The 20,109-nt window shown below is 41.9% G+C and overlaps 1 protein-coding gene across 1 annotated transcript in view; it reads left to right on the forward strand.

Annotated features, from left to right (window-relative positions):
* The window catches only part of Nr3c2 (nuclear receptor subfamily 3 group C member 2), a 237,436-nt gene that overhangs the window by 170,136 nt on the left and 47,191 nt on the right, over nt 1-20,109 (forward strand). Inside the window, exon 4 of the mRNA XM_042701897.1 lies at nt 1,926-2,042. Within this exon, the coding sequence (XP_042557831.1) occupies nt 1,926-2,042 (117 nt within the window). The remainder of the gene's footprint in view (nt 1-1,925; nt 2,043-20,109) is intronic.

Consider the following 20,109-nt stretch of genomic DNA (forward strand, 5'->3'; position numbering starts at 1 on the left):
ACCCTCTAGCCTTGATGTACAGTGATAGTATTGAGCTTTGGGACTCATACTTGCATCACTACATTTCTGGGAAGTCCCTTTACCAGTTCTAGCATGCATTTCTTCTTGTGAAGACAGCAAGCATAATCATTTCCTTGCCCCTGTGGTAGGATTCTTCTATGGCTTCATCTTCAGAATACATCTAGGATCTGACCAGGTCTCACACCATCCCAATGCCCCAGCCACTATCCCCTTCTCCTAGGTGACAGTTATCACCTCCATATCTCATCTCAAACTGTTCTGTCCCTAGGCCACTGCAGTGAGTTTTTGACAGAGCAGCCAGCATGATCCATCTAGTCCAGTAGCTTCTCCTCTTGCTTAGAATGTTACCTGAAGTCATTGGCTATGACCCGTCAGGCCTTAAAGTCTGTTAGCTCTAGGGCCTTATCTCCCTTCATTCATCCTGCATTTTTTTCTGTTCATTCACACAACCAGCCTTTCTGTCTCCTGACATGTCCAGTCCCTCCATCCCACACACTCCTTACCGCTCACTGATTGACTTCTCCCTCCCTCTGGAATATCTGCCTCTCCAGAGGTCCCACAGTTAGACCAAAGGGTCATGATACGTTTATTTAAAAACCATCTTCCTGGGGCTGGGAAGGTGGCTCAGTGGTAGAGCGCTTGCCTTGCGTGCATGAGGCTCTGGGTTCGATTCCTCAGCACCACATAAGCAAAAAGAAAAAAGCCGGAAGTGGCGCTGTGGCTCAAGTGGTAGAGCGCTAGCCTTGAGCTGAAGAGCTGAGGGACAGCACCCAGGCCCAGAGTTCAGGCCCCACGACCAAACCCCCCCCACCCCAAAAAAAAACCATCTTCTGTGAGGCCTTTCCCGTGCACGCTAGAATTCCAACCCCTCATGGTGAATCTCCTTCCCCTCATTTTCTTCCCCACACTTGGTGCTGTCTAACCAGTTACACATTTCTCTGAGGACCTCGTGTGCACGCGTCGCTCCCAGTTTGAGAGAGACTTTCACCTGCCTTGTTCATTCTCCCATCCCCAGTATTTACACCACTGTCTGGTACCTGATGGGTATTTAGTAAGGCTGTTGTTGGGTTTTAGCACAATAATGAATGATACAGCTAAGCTACCATTTTGTAGTCTACCAGTAGATGCTACTCTGTAAGCCTGGACTTCCACATCTGATCTGTGTTTCATTCCAGATGGGTTTATAGAATGAGAGAATTAAAGATGTCCAAATGTACAATTCAAAAATGTTCCGAATGGAACAACCCAGTGCGGGTGATGGGCAGGCATGGAAAGTTAAGGGCTATACCAGGGCTTGTGATTGGATAGGATTGGTCCTGTGGTGATGTCTGAAGGAAATTTGCACCATTGCCTGAATCCATGTAGCAAACATAGTGGAGGAAAGGGCTCTTGGGATTTTTTTTGGGGGGGGGGGTTGTTTGTCTTGGGACTTGTTGTTTGTTTTTGTTTGTTGGTAGGGGGGTTGCATGCCAGTACTGGGGCACCTTGAGCTTTAAAAGCTCATGGCTGATACTCTATCATGTATACTGTACCTCTTGTTCTATTGCTCATTAACTAGAAATAGTAGTCTCTCCATGTTATCTGCTCAGGCTGGCTTTGAACTAAGCTCCTCAGACCTCAGCCTCACAAATAGTTAGAGTTACAGACATGAGCCACTGGCACAGCTGGAAAATGCTCTTTGTGCTCAGAAATTAATATATTGTCATCCTTCGTAAAACTGCAGTTGCAGCTACATTAAGCCAACTGTCACCATCCATAGCATTATCAGTCATATTTTTCTTTGACCGTTTTCAAGAAGAAATTCAAGACCAGGAGATAGCTTCATATTCTGATTATGTGTATTAACATTTCATAATAGTGGAAAAGTCATTGTTTTGACAATTGTTTTTCATTATTAAATCTAGGGCAACACAACTATTTATGTGCCGGGAGAAATGATTGTATCATTGATAAGATTCGAAGAAAGAACTGTCCTGCCTGCAGACTTCAGAAATGTCTTCAAGCTGGCATGAACTTAGGAGGTAAGCTTTGTGGTTTTACTCTGCTCAACATAACTAACACATAGTATCATCTCACTAGAATTACTTACTCCCAAAACTGATGATGAGTCAAGCATGAAACAAAGTTTCTAAATATCTAGTAACATGTATTCATGCCAAAACATATGAGGAAGCTGAAGGCATAGCTCAGCCATAGAGTATCTGCCTAGCAAGCAAGGCCCGAGTTTAAACCCAAGTACCACATAATACATACATACATACACAGATAGGATATCTTAGCTTAAATTAAAAGGAGGTATGTTGTACATCTGTAACCCTAAGTGACCTTCTCAAGCCTGAGTTGCTAAGTTTCTGGAAGTGGCAATATAAACTAAAACCCAACAAAAATGATCGATTGATTTTTTTTTCCCTCCATAAAACCATAGCTAACACTTTTCTGCATCTATTTAGAAATAATATGTGTGATAGCACTGACATGTATTGATATATTCCTAATTCCAAAAAAGTGAAAAAAAACTTCAAAATAATATAAAAGTTTATGAAAATGTAGAAAGCTAGAACCTAATGCAAAAATATACAGTGTTTATGGATAGAAAGAATCAACCTCCTAAAGATATAAGATAAAGATAGGTTAACTTGTAAATATAGCATAAAAGTAAAGGAACTAATAATTGATGATTTGGAGTTCCTAAAGGGCATGAAGAAAAGTCTAGAAAAGACAGTTTGGAGAATTAGCCCTACTAGGTAGTAAAACCTATTACACCACTATTATAATTAAAATAGTTTGTAGCATATGTTTCTTGATTGTCAGACAGATCAACAGGAAGTCCAGAATAAATATATAATAAAGATTGGCACTTCAGATCAGAGGAGCAAAGATAAGTTATTCAGTAAAAAGTTTGTGACAGCTGTACAACCATCTGGATAAGAATGTTGAGTCTAAACTCTAGTCACTGTACACCAAAATAAGTTCTGGTGCTAGAGAGACTTAAACTTTGAAAAATAATCACAAAAGCACTAAAAGAAAATAGGGAATTTTTTAAATGCTCTCTAAGAAGTCTTTTACATATGAAATACACCCAAAGATATAGAGGCAAAAATCTTTTTAAGAAAATCAGCACTATTAAATCAAAATTGCTACAGTGGCAAGCAAGACTAACCTTAGAAGGAATGCTTATAACTCATAAATAATTTCTCTTACAAATCAAGAGGTCTAACAATTCTATAAGGAAGGAAACCAACTCAGTAGAAAAGAAAATGGGTGGTTAGAACACTCACAGAAGAGAAGAAATATACCTGGTTTCCTAAACACATGAAAAGATCCTAACTCTAATCATACTAAGAGAAATTTATAATATAATGAGACTTTTTTTTACAGATAGGCAAAAATAAAACATTTTATGGCATTATTTTATGAGCATATAGAAATAAAGTCAAACTCAGTGGTGAGCTCATGCATTTTAGCTGGGAACATAAATTAGTATAACTCCTATGGAGAGTAATTTAGCTATTTCAATAAAATGTTAAAAGGCTCCTACCCTTTGACTCAACAGTTCCACTTTTAGGAATTTATCCAAGTATATTTTTGCAGTGTAAGAAATGATGTGTGCATAAAATATTCATTGTAGCATGACTGAATATAAGAAATACATTAAATATTCATCTGTTCAAAAATGATTAAATAAATTACAGACTAGTCTTCCAATTTAATGAAAACAAAGGGAGGTCTAAATGTGCTAGTATAAACCTATTCCCAAATGTTGTTTGGCAAAAAACAATCAGATTTCAGAATAATACATTTTATATTGGTAACTTGTATATTGATTTAATTTATTTTTGTTGTTTTTATCTTTATGTTTTATTTTAATGCTTATTAACTTTAATTGTACAAAGGGGTTTTAACTTAACATGTCAGTTTATAAATACTAAGCATTGGAAGTGGTGCTATGGCTCACAGTGGTAGAAAGCTAGCCTTGAACAAAAATGCTCAAGGATAGTGCCCAGGCCTTGAGTTCAAGCTCTATGACCAACAAAAAATAAGTAAGTACAGAACATCGTATGCGTGTGTGTGTGTGTGTGTGTGTGTGTGTGTGTGTGTGTGTGTGTGTGTGTGTGTACGCGCGCGTGCATGTGTGTATTCTGGTCCTGGAGCTTAACCTCAGTGTCTGGGCACTGTCCTGGAGCTACTTGCTAATGGCTGGTACTCTACTACTTAAGCCACACCTCCACTTGGAGCTTTCTGTTGGTTACTTGGAGATAAGAGTCTCACACACTTTCCTAGCCAGCTGGACTTTGAACCATGATCCTCAGGATTATAGGCATAAGCCACTGGCACACAGTTAGTACAATGCATCTTAATCCATGTCACTTAAATATCTGTTTTAGAAAAAGAAGCCTTGTTAACTAGAACATAGAAAGGACTAAGACTGTTAGGACTTAGGGAGTCAAGAGTTGTTCTGCAGAACAGAATGACTCTTAGAAGTGAAGGGGAGAGTCAGTTTGGCCGTGGAAGACTGTTATTGTCCCAGGTGCCATAAACAACAGCTCCAAAAAAGAGGCCCATACTGAGTAAGAGAGTGCACTTCAGAGTCGGACCCCGGGTGGAGACCCCTGCTCCACTGCCGGCTGGCGGCACTCACTGTGAATTCCTGGGTGCTGGTGTGTTCCTCTTCTACTCCTGTAACAAATACCTGTGACGACCATCTTACAGAGAGGTGAGGCTGCACCTGCAGTGTTGGAGCCCCCTTGTTTGGGGCACTTCAGAATGGCAGTGAGGATGTAACAGAGAGGAAGAGGAAGGGCTGTCACTGTCACTTTCTGGAACATTCCCTCCATGAGCAGAAGACCTCCCATTGTGCCCTGCCTCCTAAAGGTTCCACCAGTAGCGCCACAAGCCTGAGCTTTCAGTCCAGGCTGTGGGACGCTTATCAAAGCCATGGCAGTGCTGGTGGTGAAGGAGGCAGGATTCTCTGAGGGCTGGGAGTAGGGTGTGTGGCTTCCATGACTTTCAATCAAAGCTCTTCTTGTGGGCCAGCAGCTCTCTGAATGGCTAGGGAGGACGTCATTGCCTCTAGAGCACAGAGAAATGGAGGGATTTGCTCAAACATGGCACCGGCAGTGGGAGGGTCGCTGGCCTGGCATCCTGCGTGTGCCACACTGCAACCCAAGCCATCACACATGACCAGAAAGAGCACCTCCTGTGGCGCTGGCATAAAGATCAGGAGAGATCTCTGGCAGTTCAGAATCTAGGTGGCACAAAGCTACCACCATGGCTTGTTAAAGTGGGCCGTCTACTTTTTCAGCGCCATCATATGGTGGGTTTTGTTTTTGCTTTCTGTTTTTGAAAAGCACACCCTAGAAAGATACATTTCAAAAAAATCTACATTTAATTTTAATATGAATATTACTACAATATGAATACTACTCTGATGAAAATATTACAACGTGAAGGCAAGTGTTACTATAGTAAAATATTGTATTACTGGAAATACGTATGTATTCATACTATCACCATAGTCTGTGTTTTAGTTACTACTGGTTATTATAAAATAATAAGACAGGGTCTGGGAAGATGGCTCAGTGTTAGAGTGCTTGCCTTGCATTCCTGAGGCCCTGAGTTCGATTCCTCAGCACCACATAAGCAAAAAGAAAAAAGCCGGAAGTGGCGCTGTGGCTCAAGTGGTAGAGCACTAGCCTTGAGCTGAAGAGCTGAGGGACAGCACCCAGGCCCAGAGTTCAGGCCCACGACCAGACCTAAAAATAAATAAATAAATAAAATAAAATAATAAGAGGGTAGAAACTTACAAATCTTGCTGCCTACGTGTGTTTAATGGGCTCAGTAAGCTTTAGAACAAGGTTTCTCAACTGCTACATGGTAGACATGTTGGTCTGCCTGGGTTTTTTTTTTTTAGTGGACTGTCCCGTACCGGCAGGATGTCTGTCACTATTAGCAATCTGTCTACTAGATGCTAGTGACAATTGTGGTTCCCAAACAATGACAATAAAAATATCCCAAAAGTTGTTAAATGTCCTAAGGAGGTGTTGAGGCCCACTGGCTTAGCATCAGCAACGAATAATACTAAGCACTAGTCAACTACTAGATACTATTGTTCTGTTAGGTTATGAATTGCGTGAATTCCATTAAGGGAAGGATTAATGTCTTTTTTTTCCCCATTGCTTCATCCCTGATGATTAGACCAGTACTGTGCATTATGAGAGTGGCAGCTCTTGGTTGAATAATTGGATGGATGACTAGTATTTTTGAGGGTTTGCTATGTTCTAAGCACGTCCAGATGAAAAGAATTTTCTTCCTCCCCCCAAATGGCTTGATCATTTGATTCATTCAATCAAATGAACAAGAGATTAACCAGAGAAAAGAGCCCAGAAGGAAGGCACAGGAGAGTTCTGTGAACGGAGAAGCTCAAGGAAGTGCCAGGTGACAGCCAGGAGGATGGGAAGTCTTACTGGAAGGGTAAATAATTTTAGGAGAGGGAAGTGTGCCCACAGGGGAGACAGTGACTTGAGGTAAAGTTTGCTGGCTGGTGGGTGTGCTATGTGATTCTTCCGTGATGTGAATTGACTCTTTCTTGGTGGATGGATTATCAATGATTGCATACAAGCCAATTGTGTTCCCTTTTTGTAGAGCCATTATTTAGGCAGAGGGGGGAACTTTTGAGAAGGCTTTCCCTACACTTCGAGGGAGGAGTAAGAAATGGGGGCATGGGAGGAGGTCAGAGACACCTGTTTCTCAACATTGCAAACTGACACACTTTGGGAATACCACTTTCTTGTCCCCCAAAACGTGAGTGCATGAGTGCGTGAGTGAGTGAGTGAGTGTGTGTGTGTGTGTGTGTGTGTGTGTGTGTGTGTGTGTGTGTGGTGTCCTTTCATTTAAGCCTCACAGCTCCACAGTTGATACATCTATTTTATAAGTGAGAAGCTGTAAGAACTGGCTAAGGCTGCACAGCCACGGAGTGGCAGACTCAGATCTGTGTTGCTGGCCCTAGAGCCCTGCCCAGCATCACTCTGCTGCTCAGACAAGGGTCACTGTCAGTACATAGACTCTGCTTACCTTTCATGAGCCTGTGGCACACAGGCGTTTTACCTTTGTTTGAAGGCTTGGCACAGTACACAATGCAAACCTCATTTAACTTGCTGATGGCATCTGTAGATACAGGGTAGGTTTTGTGGGTTGGGATTAAAAAATAATAACAACAACTTACTAGAGACAGTTTACTTTGAGATTTGATGTCATTGCAAGTAGTGAGTCTGTAACGAACAAACTGGAAATTGATATTTTCCTTAAGTTCAGGTTATAATGTAAACATTTCCGGTTCATGAATTAACCAAGTTTAATTGTCTGTTGTGGTAATATATACTGCTTTTCTTTTCCCTTTTTTTTGGGGGGGGGGCATGGTTTGAATTGAGTTTATTATTCTGTAAATGTGAATTTTACAAAGTGTTTTACATCCTTTTGTCCTTTTACAATTTCTTTTGGAGCCCTGCTTTTAGTTTCAGTTTGAGAAAAGACGTACAAGCAGTTTTACTATGTTTGTTTTTTAAAATTAAAAAAGACAACAATGTGGTTCTTGACCTTTAATGTAAGGCGATTTCTAAAACTAACGTTGTAAATTAAACTGAATTAAAGGGTTTTCAGATGCTCTCCAGTGTCACCCCTTGTCCCAGCAAAGCAAGGCGTCTCCAGCCGCCTAACCACGTCTTCACTCCTTTGGAAATAAGGGTGATGCTAGCACAGCATAAGAGCATTTGAAAACAAAATCCAAAACATTTTGGAGTAAAATATTTCCTATCCTCTCAGTTGATCTGCATGTGGTCCTAACCTGTCCCCAGCTCACATCTACCTTAGAAAGAGGAAGGTAGGGGCTGGAACTGTGGCTTAGCAGTAGAGTGCTTGCCTGGCATGCATGAAGCCCTGGGTTTGATTCCTCAGTACCACATACACAGGAAAAGCTGGAAGTGGCGCTGGGACTCAAGTGGTAGAGTGCTAGCCTTGAGTAAAAAAAGAAGCTCAGGGACAGTGCCCAGGCCCTGAGTTTAAGCCCCAGGACAAAGAAAGAAAGAGAGAAAGAGAGAGGGAGGGAGGAAGGGAGGAAGGAAGGAAGGAAGGGAGAGAGGGAGGGAGGGAGAGAGGGAGGGAGGGAAGGAAGGAAGGAAAGAAGGAAGAGAAAGAGCAAGGTAGGAAAGAAGGGAGGGGAGAAGGAGGGAGGGAGAGAAGTAAGGAGGGAGTTAGGAGGAAGAAGCAAGGGAGGAGAGAGAAATTAAAGCTATAAATTAAAGCTATAAAATATGCCTTTCTCCTTTTCTCTAGACCCACTCCTTCCTTCCTGTCACAGTACTGTTTCTTTCATTTGAAATCCTGCTGGGCTTTAGCTGCATGCAAAGGAAACTACAGGAGAAGATGTGAGAATGTCAATAGAGAAATGGAAAGGAAAAGAGCAGCTCTCCGGAGCCCAAGCTGAGCTGAGCCTGACCCTCCAGCTAGAGCCCTGTTACCAGATTTTAGAAGCAAGAGGTTGATCACTTTTTTCTGCCAATGCCTGAGAAGAGTGGTCTGTGCATGTCTTTTTCTATCCCCAGAACTACACAGGGCACAACACTAAAGCCCACTGGCCCTGGGACCAAGAATGAACAGTCCCTCAGGGTGTCTCTTGTCTGCTCTGGGGCCCAGGAACACAGACAGATTCTGAGAGGTCTTCCCCTTCCCCGGCTCCCGCCCTGCAGATGAGGAAGCTGGAGTTTAGGGTTCTATTATTAGAGACATAGAAATGCAATGCAGGGGTTCTCTACCCCTTCCTAACCACTTCCTGCCATGCCCCCCCTCCACCCTATGTGCTAGCAAGTCCACTTTCACATTTCTGAATGGAGACTCTGAAATACACAACTATTGCTTCCTGGAAGTTTTCAAACTGTTCAAGCAAACCAGCCTTGGAGAGCTGAGCCTCAACTATAATAACAAGCTCGTGAAGTTGGCTTAAAAAAAAATACAGATTATTTCTAAAACCAGCTCCTAATTCTGGTATCCAAGTCCTTCCAATATGTATCCATGGCTTCCCTTCGCAGGAACTATTCCGGTGGCCATATTGGGTCCCCTCTCCATTCTGGAAGGAGATATATCACATGGGGTAAGAGAAAGATCCCAGACCCAGGAAGCAGGAGCAGCAGCAGGAATCTCAGCTGCTTTGGGGGCTAGGAAGAAGGGGTACACAGTGCTAGTTCTAGGAACATCAGAGCAGCAGATATGCCTGTGCATTCCTGATTCAAGTAGAAATAAACCCAGGAAGATATTAAATCAGAATCGATCCACATAACGCAGTATTAATGAATGGGCCAGTATAAGGGTGGTTGTGAAAACATAATAACCACATAGGGTATTTTGTGTGGTGGATAAGTCACTTCATATGTAGAATGGTTTGGGTGATTTATTGGTTCTGTGATCATGACAGTATGTGAACCAGGTTTGCAGGTGCAGAGGCCAGGAGGCAATGTTAGAATCCCATGGAGGGATTGTTCCTGCCAGAAGATTGTGGGTAGATTTGTGTTCCTTTTTCCTAGTTAGTAATACAGACATTATTTATAATAGAATTTCTCTTCAATAGAGGTCATGCCTAAAATGGTTTTAAGCATGAATAAAAGAGGTATTGACAGCAGAGCTGAAGAGGCAAAGAACTCAACATACTAATTACCAAAAAAGCTGACCCTGGACAGGATTGCCCTGAGCAAGGAAGGCAGCTCTTGGCCTTGCTTTCATTTAGTTGATCTTTAAGAATTAAAGAAGCTTACCATGGACGAGATAAGCACAAGAAGTTTAGAGAACGGTGCTTGATGACCCAATATAGAGTGTGGTCTCCTTTTTGTTTTTAAAGCAGTCTCAGCAACTTCTTGAGTTTATATCTGGTGAAAGGAGGTGAGGGCATCCTGCCACTCTGTTCCTCTGAGTTTTGGTTCAAGGCTCACAGCACCTGCTGATGCCTGTGCAGGCATTGTCTGAAAAGGAGCAGCTCAGCCTCAAGAAGCCTCTCAGAGGCTCCCTGGCCTTTCCTCGCTGCAGCCCCACAGCTCCAGGCCAGCAGCCCCTGGGCTCACTGTCCACTCAGTGTCGCTCCCTAACCTTGGCCCTCTGCTGTCTTCCCAGCTTCCCTGCCAAGATCCTTTCTAATCTTCAGGTAACAGAGGCAGTGCTGGATGATGACCTACAGTATGGGTGAGCAGGGCCAATGGTTGAGGAGCTCTTCTACCAGAGCCTGGGAGTTGCTTCTGAGATAAATGCTGGGACTAGGCATACACTTTCTAGTATCCTTTCTTCCATGGTCTCAGTTCAACTCATTCTATTAGTTTGTTCACAGAAGGCCAGAAATAACCAACAATTGCCAGAGGACTGAGAGTTAAAAATCTAATAAACAATCATATTTATACATGTATGTATACACAGATGTTTTATATATATGTGTGTGTATATACATATATACACATATGTACAAATATATATGTGTATATAATATATTCTTGAAGAATTCTTTCAATGCATAATTTTCTTACTCTAGTAACATTCAAAGCTCTGGTTATACCAAATCACAAGTGGAAATACAGTTTCAGCCTTATTCACTATTTACATAGGAAGACAAAATACACCACAATGGGAAGATAAACAGAAAAATAAGAGATAATGAGACATATCATGTTAATTGGGAACATTTGTATATGCTAATTAGCCCATTGCATATGCATATGTGTTTAAGCAAAAAATATTTAACAGTTATAATATAAGAACACTTTCCCATTCTATATATACTCAGATTTTTAGATGAAGTTGAGTCAAATTAGAAATTTTAAGCCAAATGCAGAAGATTAAATGGAGAAATAACAGGAATCCCAGGAAAGCTCTGGAAGGAAGCCAGGCTGTTGGGTGGTTCTCAGTTCTTACTGCATTTGAGAATCGTCTGTGAAATCTGTATCTTAAACAGAGTTGCTCGTGCCTGGCTCCTGGAGAATATCTGCAATAAATTTGAATGGAGCATAGGCATCCTAACTTTCCTTAATTTTTTTTTTTTTTTTTTTTTGCACAACAGCTACTTGACTCAAGCTGAGAGTTCCTCTTTCCGGGGTTGCCGGCATTGGCTCTGTGTTTCCTAAGAGAAGAAAGCCTTTGAGTTGATTTTCTCCAGCCCTTTAGTTTTCATTTCCTTCTCTGCTGCTGTTTTATTTTTATTTTTTCAGGAAAATGACTGATGCCTATTTGACATATACTTCTTCCTTGAGAGGACTTCTTGAAAATATTTAAATCCGTGTGTTTGCCTTTTCCTTTACAACCCTCACAGTCTTGCGAAAGGGCAGGTTTGTTTTTAGTCCTCTGACTTCACCAGTTTTATGTCTCACTGAACAATAACCACTGTGGCACTGGTCTCGGCTTGCCTGAATGGCTGGAGACCAAAGGATTCTGTCCAGGTGTTATCTGGGCATTCCTTCACATCATAGTCACATCTAATTGTACATGGAGATTGGCCGGGTGCAGGGCGGCCACTCCTGGGACTGGCTCCTTTCAAAAATGTTAACTAGGCTAGAACCTAGAGGTGTGGGCCTGGTTACTGCAGGTGGTGCCAGCAAGAAGTTGCCCCCAGGGGCAGGGCGGCCACAGCTGGCAGACACTGTCATGTGGGAGGCCCTGTGGCATCCCTGGACAAATATTCCTTTGAATGGATGGCCAGTAAAGAAGCCAGTTGTACAGAGCCTGGCTTACTTTTACTGTGAGAGTGAAGGTTGGAATCAATCAGCCGTTACTTCTTTTTGTATGAGTGTAATAATGTATGGGATGCGCACTTATCACTCAGAACAAATGGCCCTTGGGTGTGGCTGGCATTTTGGCCAGGCCTCCTGAATGGTAAATCTGATACTGTAATATCATTCCTTTGGGCCTCTCTCCAAGGAGTGTGTGTGTGTGTGTGTGTGTGTGTGTGTGTGTGTGTGTGTGTGTGTGTGTGTGTGTGTGTGTGTGCGCGCGCGCACGCGCGCACACGTGCCGTGACTCTGTTGTCCGCAAACTACCTGTAGTTTACAAGTATGATACTGATACCGCTTGAGCATCTAGGAAGCCAAATGTTATAACTAAGCCATTAGGTTTTAGTACCCCACAGCACTACAGGGAATCCGCCATAGAGACTGAATCCGAGAAGGAGGAGCTGTGGGAAGCCACGCAGGCCCTGTGACTGCGGCCACTTCTCACCCCAGCTCATTACTGCCCTGGGGGAAACAGGCAGATATTGCCAGATTTTAAGAGTTGGGGTTTTTGGGGGGCTGGGAAGGTGGCTCAGTGGTAGAGCGCATGCCTTGCATGCATGAGGCCCTGGGTTCGATTCCTCAGCACCACATAAGCAAAAAGAAAAAAGCAGGAAGTGGTGTTGTGGCTCAAGTGGTAGAGCGCTAGCCTTGAGCTGAAGAGCTGAGGGACAGCGCCCAGGCCCAGAGTTCAGGCCTCACGACCGGACCCAAAAAAAAAAAAAAAAAGAGTTGGGTTTTTTTTTAAAAGAAATGTCAAAGATACACATTTTTTGTGAAATGTTTTGGATTTCGAAGATGAAATGAATTTGGTTTGTGTGTAGCTATGAAGGAGAGTGCCGGAGCGGAGCGGATGAGCATTGCTCTTTATGCAGCCTGAGTATTTCCTTATCTTTCCAACTCGCCTGTCTTATTTTTATTCCTTAGTGTAGCATCTGATGGGTAGAGGCCAGGGAGGCTCTTAAATAACACAATGATCCAGTCCCAGTTGTCAGTGGAGATGAAGTTGAGAAGCTCTGGTAGATCGGAGTCCTCCAGTCCTTTGCCTCCCATCTTTCCTACCCTCCTCCCTCCTACCCCTTCCTTCTCTCCCTCCCTCTCTCCCCCCTTCTTCATTCCCTCCTGCCATCTTTTTTCGGGTTCTCACTCTTCTTCTAATCGCATTCAGAAGCTATAGGTCAGTAGTTCTCAACTTCCAAGTGCAGAAAAATCACACGGAGAGTTCCCCAGCCCCCCATTTCCCCTTGTGAATGCTCTGCCTTGCGAAGCTCAGGTAGCCTGCGGTTCTGCGCTTGAATAAGGCCCTGGGTGTTGCTAAGGAAGATTCACCATGCTCCAGGATCAGATATGCTGGATAGTTTCCTGGGGTTCACATTGCTCATGTTTTTAGATCCCTTGTCATTTGAAATTCTTACTTACATGTTATCACTTTTCTAAGACCCTTAAAATGTATGTAGCTTATGATCATTATTCATATTTTGGAAAGTTAAGTAAATTAAATTGTAGTTATGGACAAAGTCTTGAGATAGATAGATAGATAATAGATAGATAGATAGATAATTTTTATATAAGTTGTAAGTACCTCTATAGCACATCTTATGGCCTTTCTTCCCCAAATTAATAATTTCTCTACCTTTTTTGCAATGTATTATATGTATACCCTATAAGAAGCCGGTTAATGGTGGCTACCTGAAAATACAATATTAAAATTTGTATTTTAAAAGCATTTGAACCAAATGAGAAAAAAAACACATGAGCTGTGTAACAGCTAATAACATGGAGAATAATCCATAGGATTTCTTAACCAAACAGGTGTAAATTAAATATTGTGAGAGATTAACACTCGTAGAGATTAGCTTATGCCGTGCTCTATGTTCTATGGAGGTGAGATGGTATGCACTGTTGTAGGTTCATGAGATTCATGTGCCAAATATCAATTGGCACATGGGAAAACTGTAATTATGCGACATGATAGTTACTTGTCCTCAGTGGCTTCAACTCATGTCACATATTACATCTGTTATTAATATATTGACTTTTTAATTTATTTTAATTGTTATTATAAGGGTATTGTACAGAGGGGTTACGGTTCTATAAATCAGGTAATGAATGTATTTACTTCTAGACAGTGCCACCCCTTCCTTCACCCCTTCCCAGTTTTTCCCTCCCATCCCCACAAAGAAGTTGTATAGTTCATTTTCAACATAGTGTCTAGTGAGTCACCCTGGTTCATTTGTTCATCCTTTGTCCCTCCATTTCTGTGCTCTCCCTTACACCCCAAAGATGGGCAAATGATCAAATAAGACAAAAAGAAGGAGTTTAATGCAGAGGATTTGAGGTCAGGTCTACAGACAATATCTTCTTGAAATGCAGATTCAGCTCTGAATATAAAAGTCCAGGAAGTAAACAAATGAGTATAAAGAACATTGTTATGTTGGACATGGTCTCATGATATTTATCTTCCATGGTCATAGCTGTAATATTGGAGCTGATCATGAATCTACAAGAGAATTTCTAACTCTACAATAGGTTCAAAAGAAAATGCCATTAAAGGACAAAAACTCTACAGGGAAAGTTCTAGGCTTTGTATCATCCCCATTCAAATACAGGGATTAAAAATTAGAATGGAGGATTAAGCTCTGTGTTTTCTGTGGTAGGTGACTTAAAACCACACACACACACACACACCATCCATTTGGAAATAATAGATATGAAATTGACCTTTATCCCTGTCAGCATGGAAGACAGACTCTTGGTCATAGTGAAGAGCTCAGGGCCGACCTGGCCTCTCCATTCCTTCTGATTCGTATGTGACTGTTCAAGTCCCTGAGCCAGTGAAGGCCAACCTACGTTTGGAACCCAAGCAGGACAGTAAGAAGGAAATGAACAGCAAGCCTTGAGAGAAGAAATATGTCTAGTTTGGCTTCATTTTTTTCTGTAAGGTGGTAGAACTTTAAGAAAGACATGCAGGGCAGACCTGCTCATCATTCCTTAGTGCCTCGGTGAGCCTCCTGAGTGATCCACAGGGCAGCCTTGATGGGAAACGTGGGCTCCTTCTCATCTAAGTGTCTGTGGCCTAATCTCATAAGGAAAAGAAAAATACAGATGATGAGCCATCACCGAGAAGAACCTGTCCTTTCATGTGAAACTCTTCCTAAAAGTTCACGTAATGAGTTAGCATCCCGTTTATTAAGAACTTTTTCTTTTGGACTCTTTTCTCTTTTTTTGGTATAATTCAATGATGTAAATGTGAAGAACACTTTTGAAAATTAAATGGAAAGCGTATTTTTTTCTAGAAGCTTTTGCCCACTCTGCTGTGCCAAATGAGGTTATAAGAGAGCCTCCGGAACACTGCAATTTACAGTGGCAGGGAACCAATGGGAAGAATAGAATGGGGTCTGTAAAGAGGTGGGCAGGGCAGGCCAGGCCGGAGAGCCTCCCCCATCTGACCCCACACATACTGGGTGTGGCTCTGCAGCCCACCAGGTCATCCTGGTGCCCAGATCTGCTGGCATAGGAAGTCATCAGCCTCAGGGTGCTGTGGTGTGACCCGGGGCGTAGAAAAGGCTGGATGGAAGTCTGAAAAGCAAGAAGAGCTGTTTGGTTTGGTTTCAAGCCATTTGAGAGTTTCCAGACCAATTCAGCCTGAATCCTGAAGAGAACTTTGTCTAGAAAAATAGCTGTCTTTTTCGAGTATGCCCAGCAAGTACTGTAATTCTTAATTTAGACTCTGATAATGTCAGTGGAATAAAATGTAGAATAATATTTATTCAAAATGCATGAGTTATAAACACTAACATTTGTTTTCTTGTTTCCTAGTTAATCTTTCCAACTTAAGTGGCCTCTTGGTCTCAGGACTTACACTCATCCTTTTTAATATTAGTGTTAGCTTTTTCTTTTCCCCCTTGTGCAAGACTGAAGCTCGAACATAGGACCTGAGCATTCGCCCTTCATTGTTTTTTGTGCTCAAAGCTTGTACTGTAGCACTTGAGCCTCAGCTCTACTTCCAGCTTTTTGCAGGTTAATTAGAGATAAGAATCTCAATGATTTTTCTGCCAGGGCTAGCTTCGAACCAAGATCACAGCCCCCTGAGTAGCTAGAATTACACACATGAGCCACTGGACCCTGACAGGTATTAGCTTCCTTGCTTAAGATTTTAAGAATTCTAGCTTTTTTGTCTTGCATTTATATAAACCTTTAATGTAGACAGTACTCAGAAATACAGACCATTTTCTATGTAGCACCAATTGTGAAAACTAAGGATTTTATATCAGTTCACATGACTATTATTGCTGTTTGTTATCTATCCTCTCTTCTCCTTTTCTAAGTAATCTTACAACTTTTTTAATCATGCTATAATAATCTCTAGATTAGTAGAACAGTTTACGTTTCATATAAATAATATAAAAGGTTACTTATGATCTGGTTCATGTTCAGGTGATTTTTAATATGTAAAATATGCTGTTAAATAGTAGTTCTTAGAAAAATTATTAGAATTATAATGATGTAGCTATGAGTAATTTTTTTACCTGAAGAATATTAAATTAAGAGGAAAGAAATATTTTTCAAGAATATTAGTATTGGAGATCAAACTAGATTGGTCTTCTAGCCTCTATATAGAGTTTCTTCATTCCTCATTAGGAGTGTTTACTTCTTATATACTTAAGGGCTGCAAATCATTTTTTTAATTCTAAAATTGATTTAATTCAGACAACCCCCTTTTTTGTCTCAGAATTATTGGGTACATCCAAGTTGTAAGTATCAAGGGACCAAGATATAGGAACCATTAAAACAGGAACAGATGCTCAGTGGGGAGCAAAGAAATAGAAATGTGCTGAACACATGACTTTAAAATGATCCTAGATACTCAGGAGCGCTCTCTCGCGTGCGCTCTCCCTCTCCCTCTCCCTCTCCCTCTCCCTCTCTCTCTCTCTCTCTCTCTCTCTCCCTCTCTCTCTCCTTCCCTCTCTCTCTCTCTCTCCCTCTTTTTCTCTCTCTCTCTCCCTCTCCCTCTCTCTCTCCTTCTCTCTCCCCCGCCCCACACTGCCCATGCATTCTATTTTAAACGTTCTTTGAATATTTATTTAAGGAATCTTCTGTATATAATTTTTAAAGGAAATAATTATTATTACTGATATCCTCCTCATACCTCTGTTTGATCAACTTTCTTTTTGGTGCTAAGGGCTGCATGCACACCACAAGCTCACAACCACTCCGGTCCTTTCCTCATCATATTTGGTTAACACAGAGGTCAGGGCGCTGACCACATTGAAGCAGTCTGCCGAGGCCAGGCTGTGGGTTTTCTGCTCATAGTATTCCACGAGTTGAGTCCATGGACTGGAGGGCACAGCCAGTTAAGCACAGTGCTGGAGTCTTTCCAGGTCAATGCCACCTACCTGGTTCTCATACCTTGTTCACCTCTGTGACCTTGTAACAACAGTAGTGTTTCCTCATAAACTATCCATAATGAGTCTATTTACCTTGCATACCAATGAGCTGTTGCTTCATTTAAAAAATTCTCCACTCAAACATGTACCAAGAACAAGGCTAACCCTGGTAGCTTTGAAACCGAGGGAGCCATCTTTAGCTAAGTTATTACAATGCTTATTTCAAGTATTATAAAAGTACTCAGAGGTTTTGCATGTGTGCATATCAATCTTCAACACAATTGTTCCCAGGGAATAGAATTTATGAGGGAAATAAAGATTAAATAAATAATTCTAAAGAATGCCAGCCTATATGTTCAAAGGAAAACTCACCAGTTTCAATGTAGCTTAGGAACTTTGTTTTTAGTAAGAAATAATAAAGATTCCCCTCCCCTTAAAGGTTTTTTTAATGTCTTATATTCCAGTGCAGGTGGGCCTTGCATTATATTCTCCTGCCTGTCCAAGTGCTGAGATTACAGGTATATAGCACTGTGCCTAACCTAAGTTCTAGATCTTCTGAAGACTGACCAGTTTGATTTCTGCCTTTTCAGATTTAGATTTGCAAAAGCATAAAGCCTGGATTGCTTCTCAGGGCAGCAGCCCCTAAGATGCAGAAGTTGGATGTGCTATGGGAAATTAGAAAAGGAAGTTTTTCGTGCATTGATTGGTTGGTTCAGGTTGTCTAGGCTACCAGTCTCTGTCAGTGGGGGCCACCCAGCGGTAATCCTGTAGATAACTGAGAAAGTCAGTTGGGCTCAAATTCTTCCTCTGACCTCTGACCTCTTGTGTAGAGGTGGGCTGCAAATGTAATGGGCTTTTTCTGTTGTAGTTTCTGGTGGAAGTCTGGTCCTCTAACAGCTGTAGTAACTGCAAGGGCAGCTCTTATGACTCTACAGATTATACAGTGGCCATAACATAGCCTTCCCTCAAATGGCATCATTGTTGAAAGATGCTATGTCAGTATCTGGCATGGAGATTCTCAATTCTTGATCTCTTCCTCTGTTTCCCCACTAGTACAACGATGTAGGAGAAATGGGAGGGCATGTTTTAAATGCAGAACAGAGTCAGCCATCTTGACCTTATAAAGATGAAACAAACCAAGTCCAAAAATGGGCGGAGCCGGGATCTGGGGGAGCACAGAGGACTGGAGGTGTTGTTTATTTTTGTCAGAGCACTGTTTAGTCTCTCGGGCTCTCAATTCTGAGATCACACTGTGTGCCCTTTGTGTGTATTTCAGGACATATTTCTAAAATGATCTCTTGCTGCAATTTAAGTCTAAGGGATTTCAGACAACTGTGCGGCAGGGCAGTTCCTCTCAGCCTGGTGTGAACTGGACCTGTACTGGAGGGTTTTCTTCCTGACAGGGCTGCTGGCTGGGTGACACATAGTCACTCTGCTGCCTTGGAGCAGAGCTGCGCTTGGGCTACAGACCCCCCCACTGAGGTTGCAGAAAAGAGTATGACATTTGTTTTTTACATATTTTTATTGTAAAGATACTATACAGAGGGGTTACAGTTACATGAGCAAGGTAATGAGCCCATTTCATATCAAGCATTGTTACCCCCTCCTTTGTTTCCCCCTACCATCCCTTCCCTTCCCACCTCCCCAACTCCTCCCTCCCCCTCCCAAGTTGTAAAGTTCGTTTTTAACATAGTGTCTTGTGCATCTCATTATTACAATGGGATCAACCTGTATCCTTGTTTCAGTATTTTGTTATTTCCCTTCCCCTCCCCAAATTAGAAAAATGTATATACAAGAAACAGGACACACCCTCCCCCACAGTGTAACCCCTGCTTTCACTATATTTGATGTCAGTATAACATGTGGAGGAGATGGGGACAAACAAGTCGTTTAAGGATTTAGGTGGACCTGTTGCAACAATGAGAAGTACAAAATGTCATGTCAAAACCAGCTTTACAATGTCGGAGGTGGGGGAGGGGGGTATGATTGGGTGGGGGGGAGGGGGGAGGCTGGGAAGGGAGGTGAAGGGTAAACAAAGGAGGAGGCTGCAATGCTTGGTAAGAAATGTATGCATTATCCTGCCCATGTAATTGTAACCCCTCTGTACAGTATGTTCTCAAATAAAATAAATTTAAAAAAAAAAAAAGAAACAGGACACAGGAATCAAATACAGTGAAAACAGGAGTTATACCATGAGGGAAGAACATACAAAAGAAACAAAAAAATTACATAGTACATTATAAATACATTAAAAACAACAGCAACAGAGATAGAACCTCTTGTGTCCCTATCATGGGGTTCATTTCACTTAGCATCATCTTATATGGTCATGGATCAAGAAAATGTGGGGTGTGTGTGTGTGTGTGTGTGTGTGTGTGTGTGTGTGTGTGTGTGTGTCCACCCCACCCCATTTGTTAGGAAGTGGAAAGACTTGGAAGAAAATATCTTAAGTGAAGTAAGCCAGGCCCAAAGAAACATAGGTCCCATGATTTCCTTTCTTTGCAATAACTAGTATATGTCTAGGACAAGCAGAAAAGGTCAAAAGCTATGTATATATGACCATATAAGAGTATGACATGTTCTTGCTGGTAGCACATTCTGGGTCTCTCCATAGCTCATTCCAGATACTGGTAGAAATATTCCTGATGTCTCCTTTTAATTCTTTCTTCTGCACATTGAAGGCTTTATGTCTTATCTGGCCAGATAAATACAACATAGGTGTTTACATGATTCCACAGATGTCTCTTAAGCTTTCAAAACTATTACTGGCCTTTTTAACACCTTCAGCTTCTACATGGGAATAAGGTGATCCGCGTCTGTTCACCTTTGCCCTGTCATTCATCCATCTGTTCATTCATTCGTTTGTGCATACATGGGATGGAGTCTAGTGCCCTACTTCTGAGCTTTATCCC

This window comes from Dipodomys spectabilis, unplaced genomic scaffold (genome assembly GCF_019054845.1).
Source record: "Dipodomys spectabilis isolate Male_0828 unplaced genomic scaffold, ASM1905484v1 ptg000297l, whole genome shotgun sequence".
NCBI lineage: Eukaryota > Metazoa > Chordata > Mammalia > Rodentia > Heteromyidae > Dipodomys > Dipodomys spectabilis.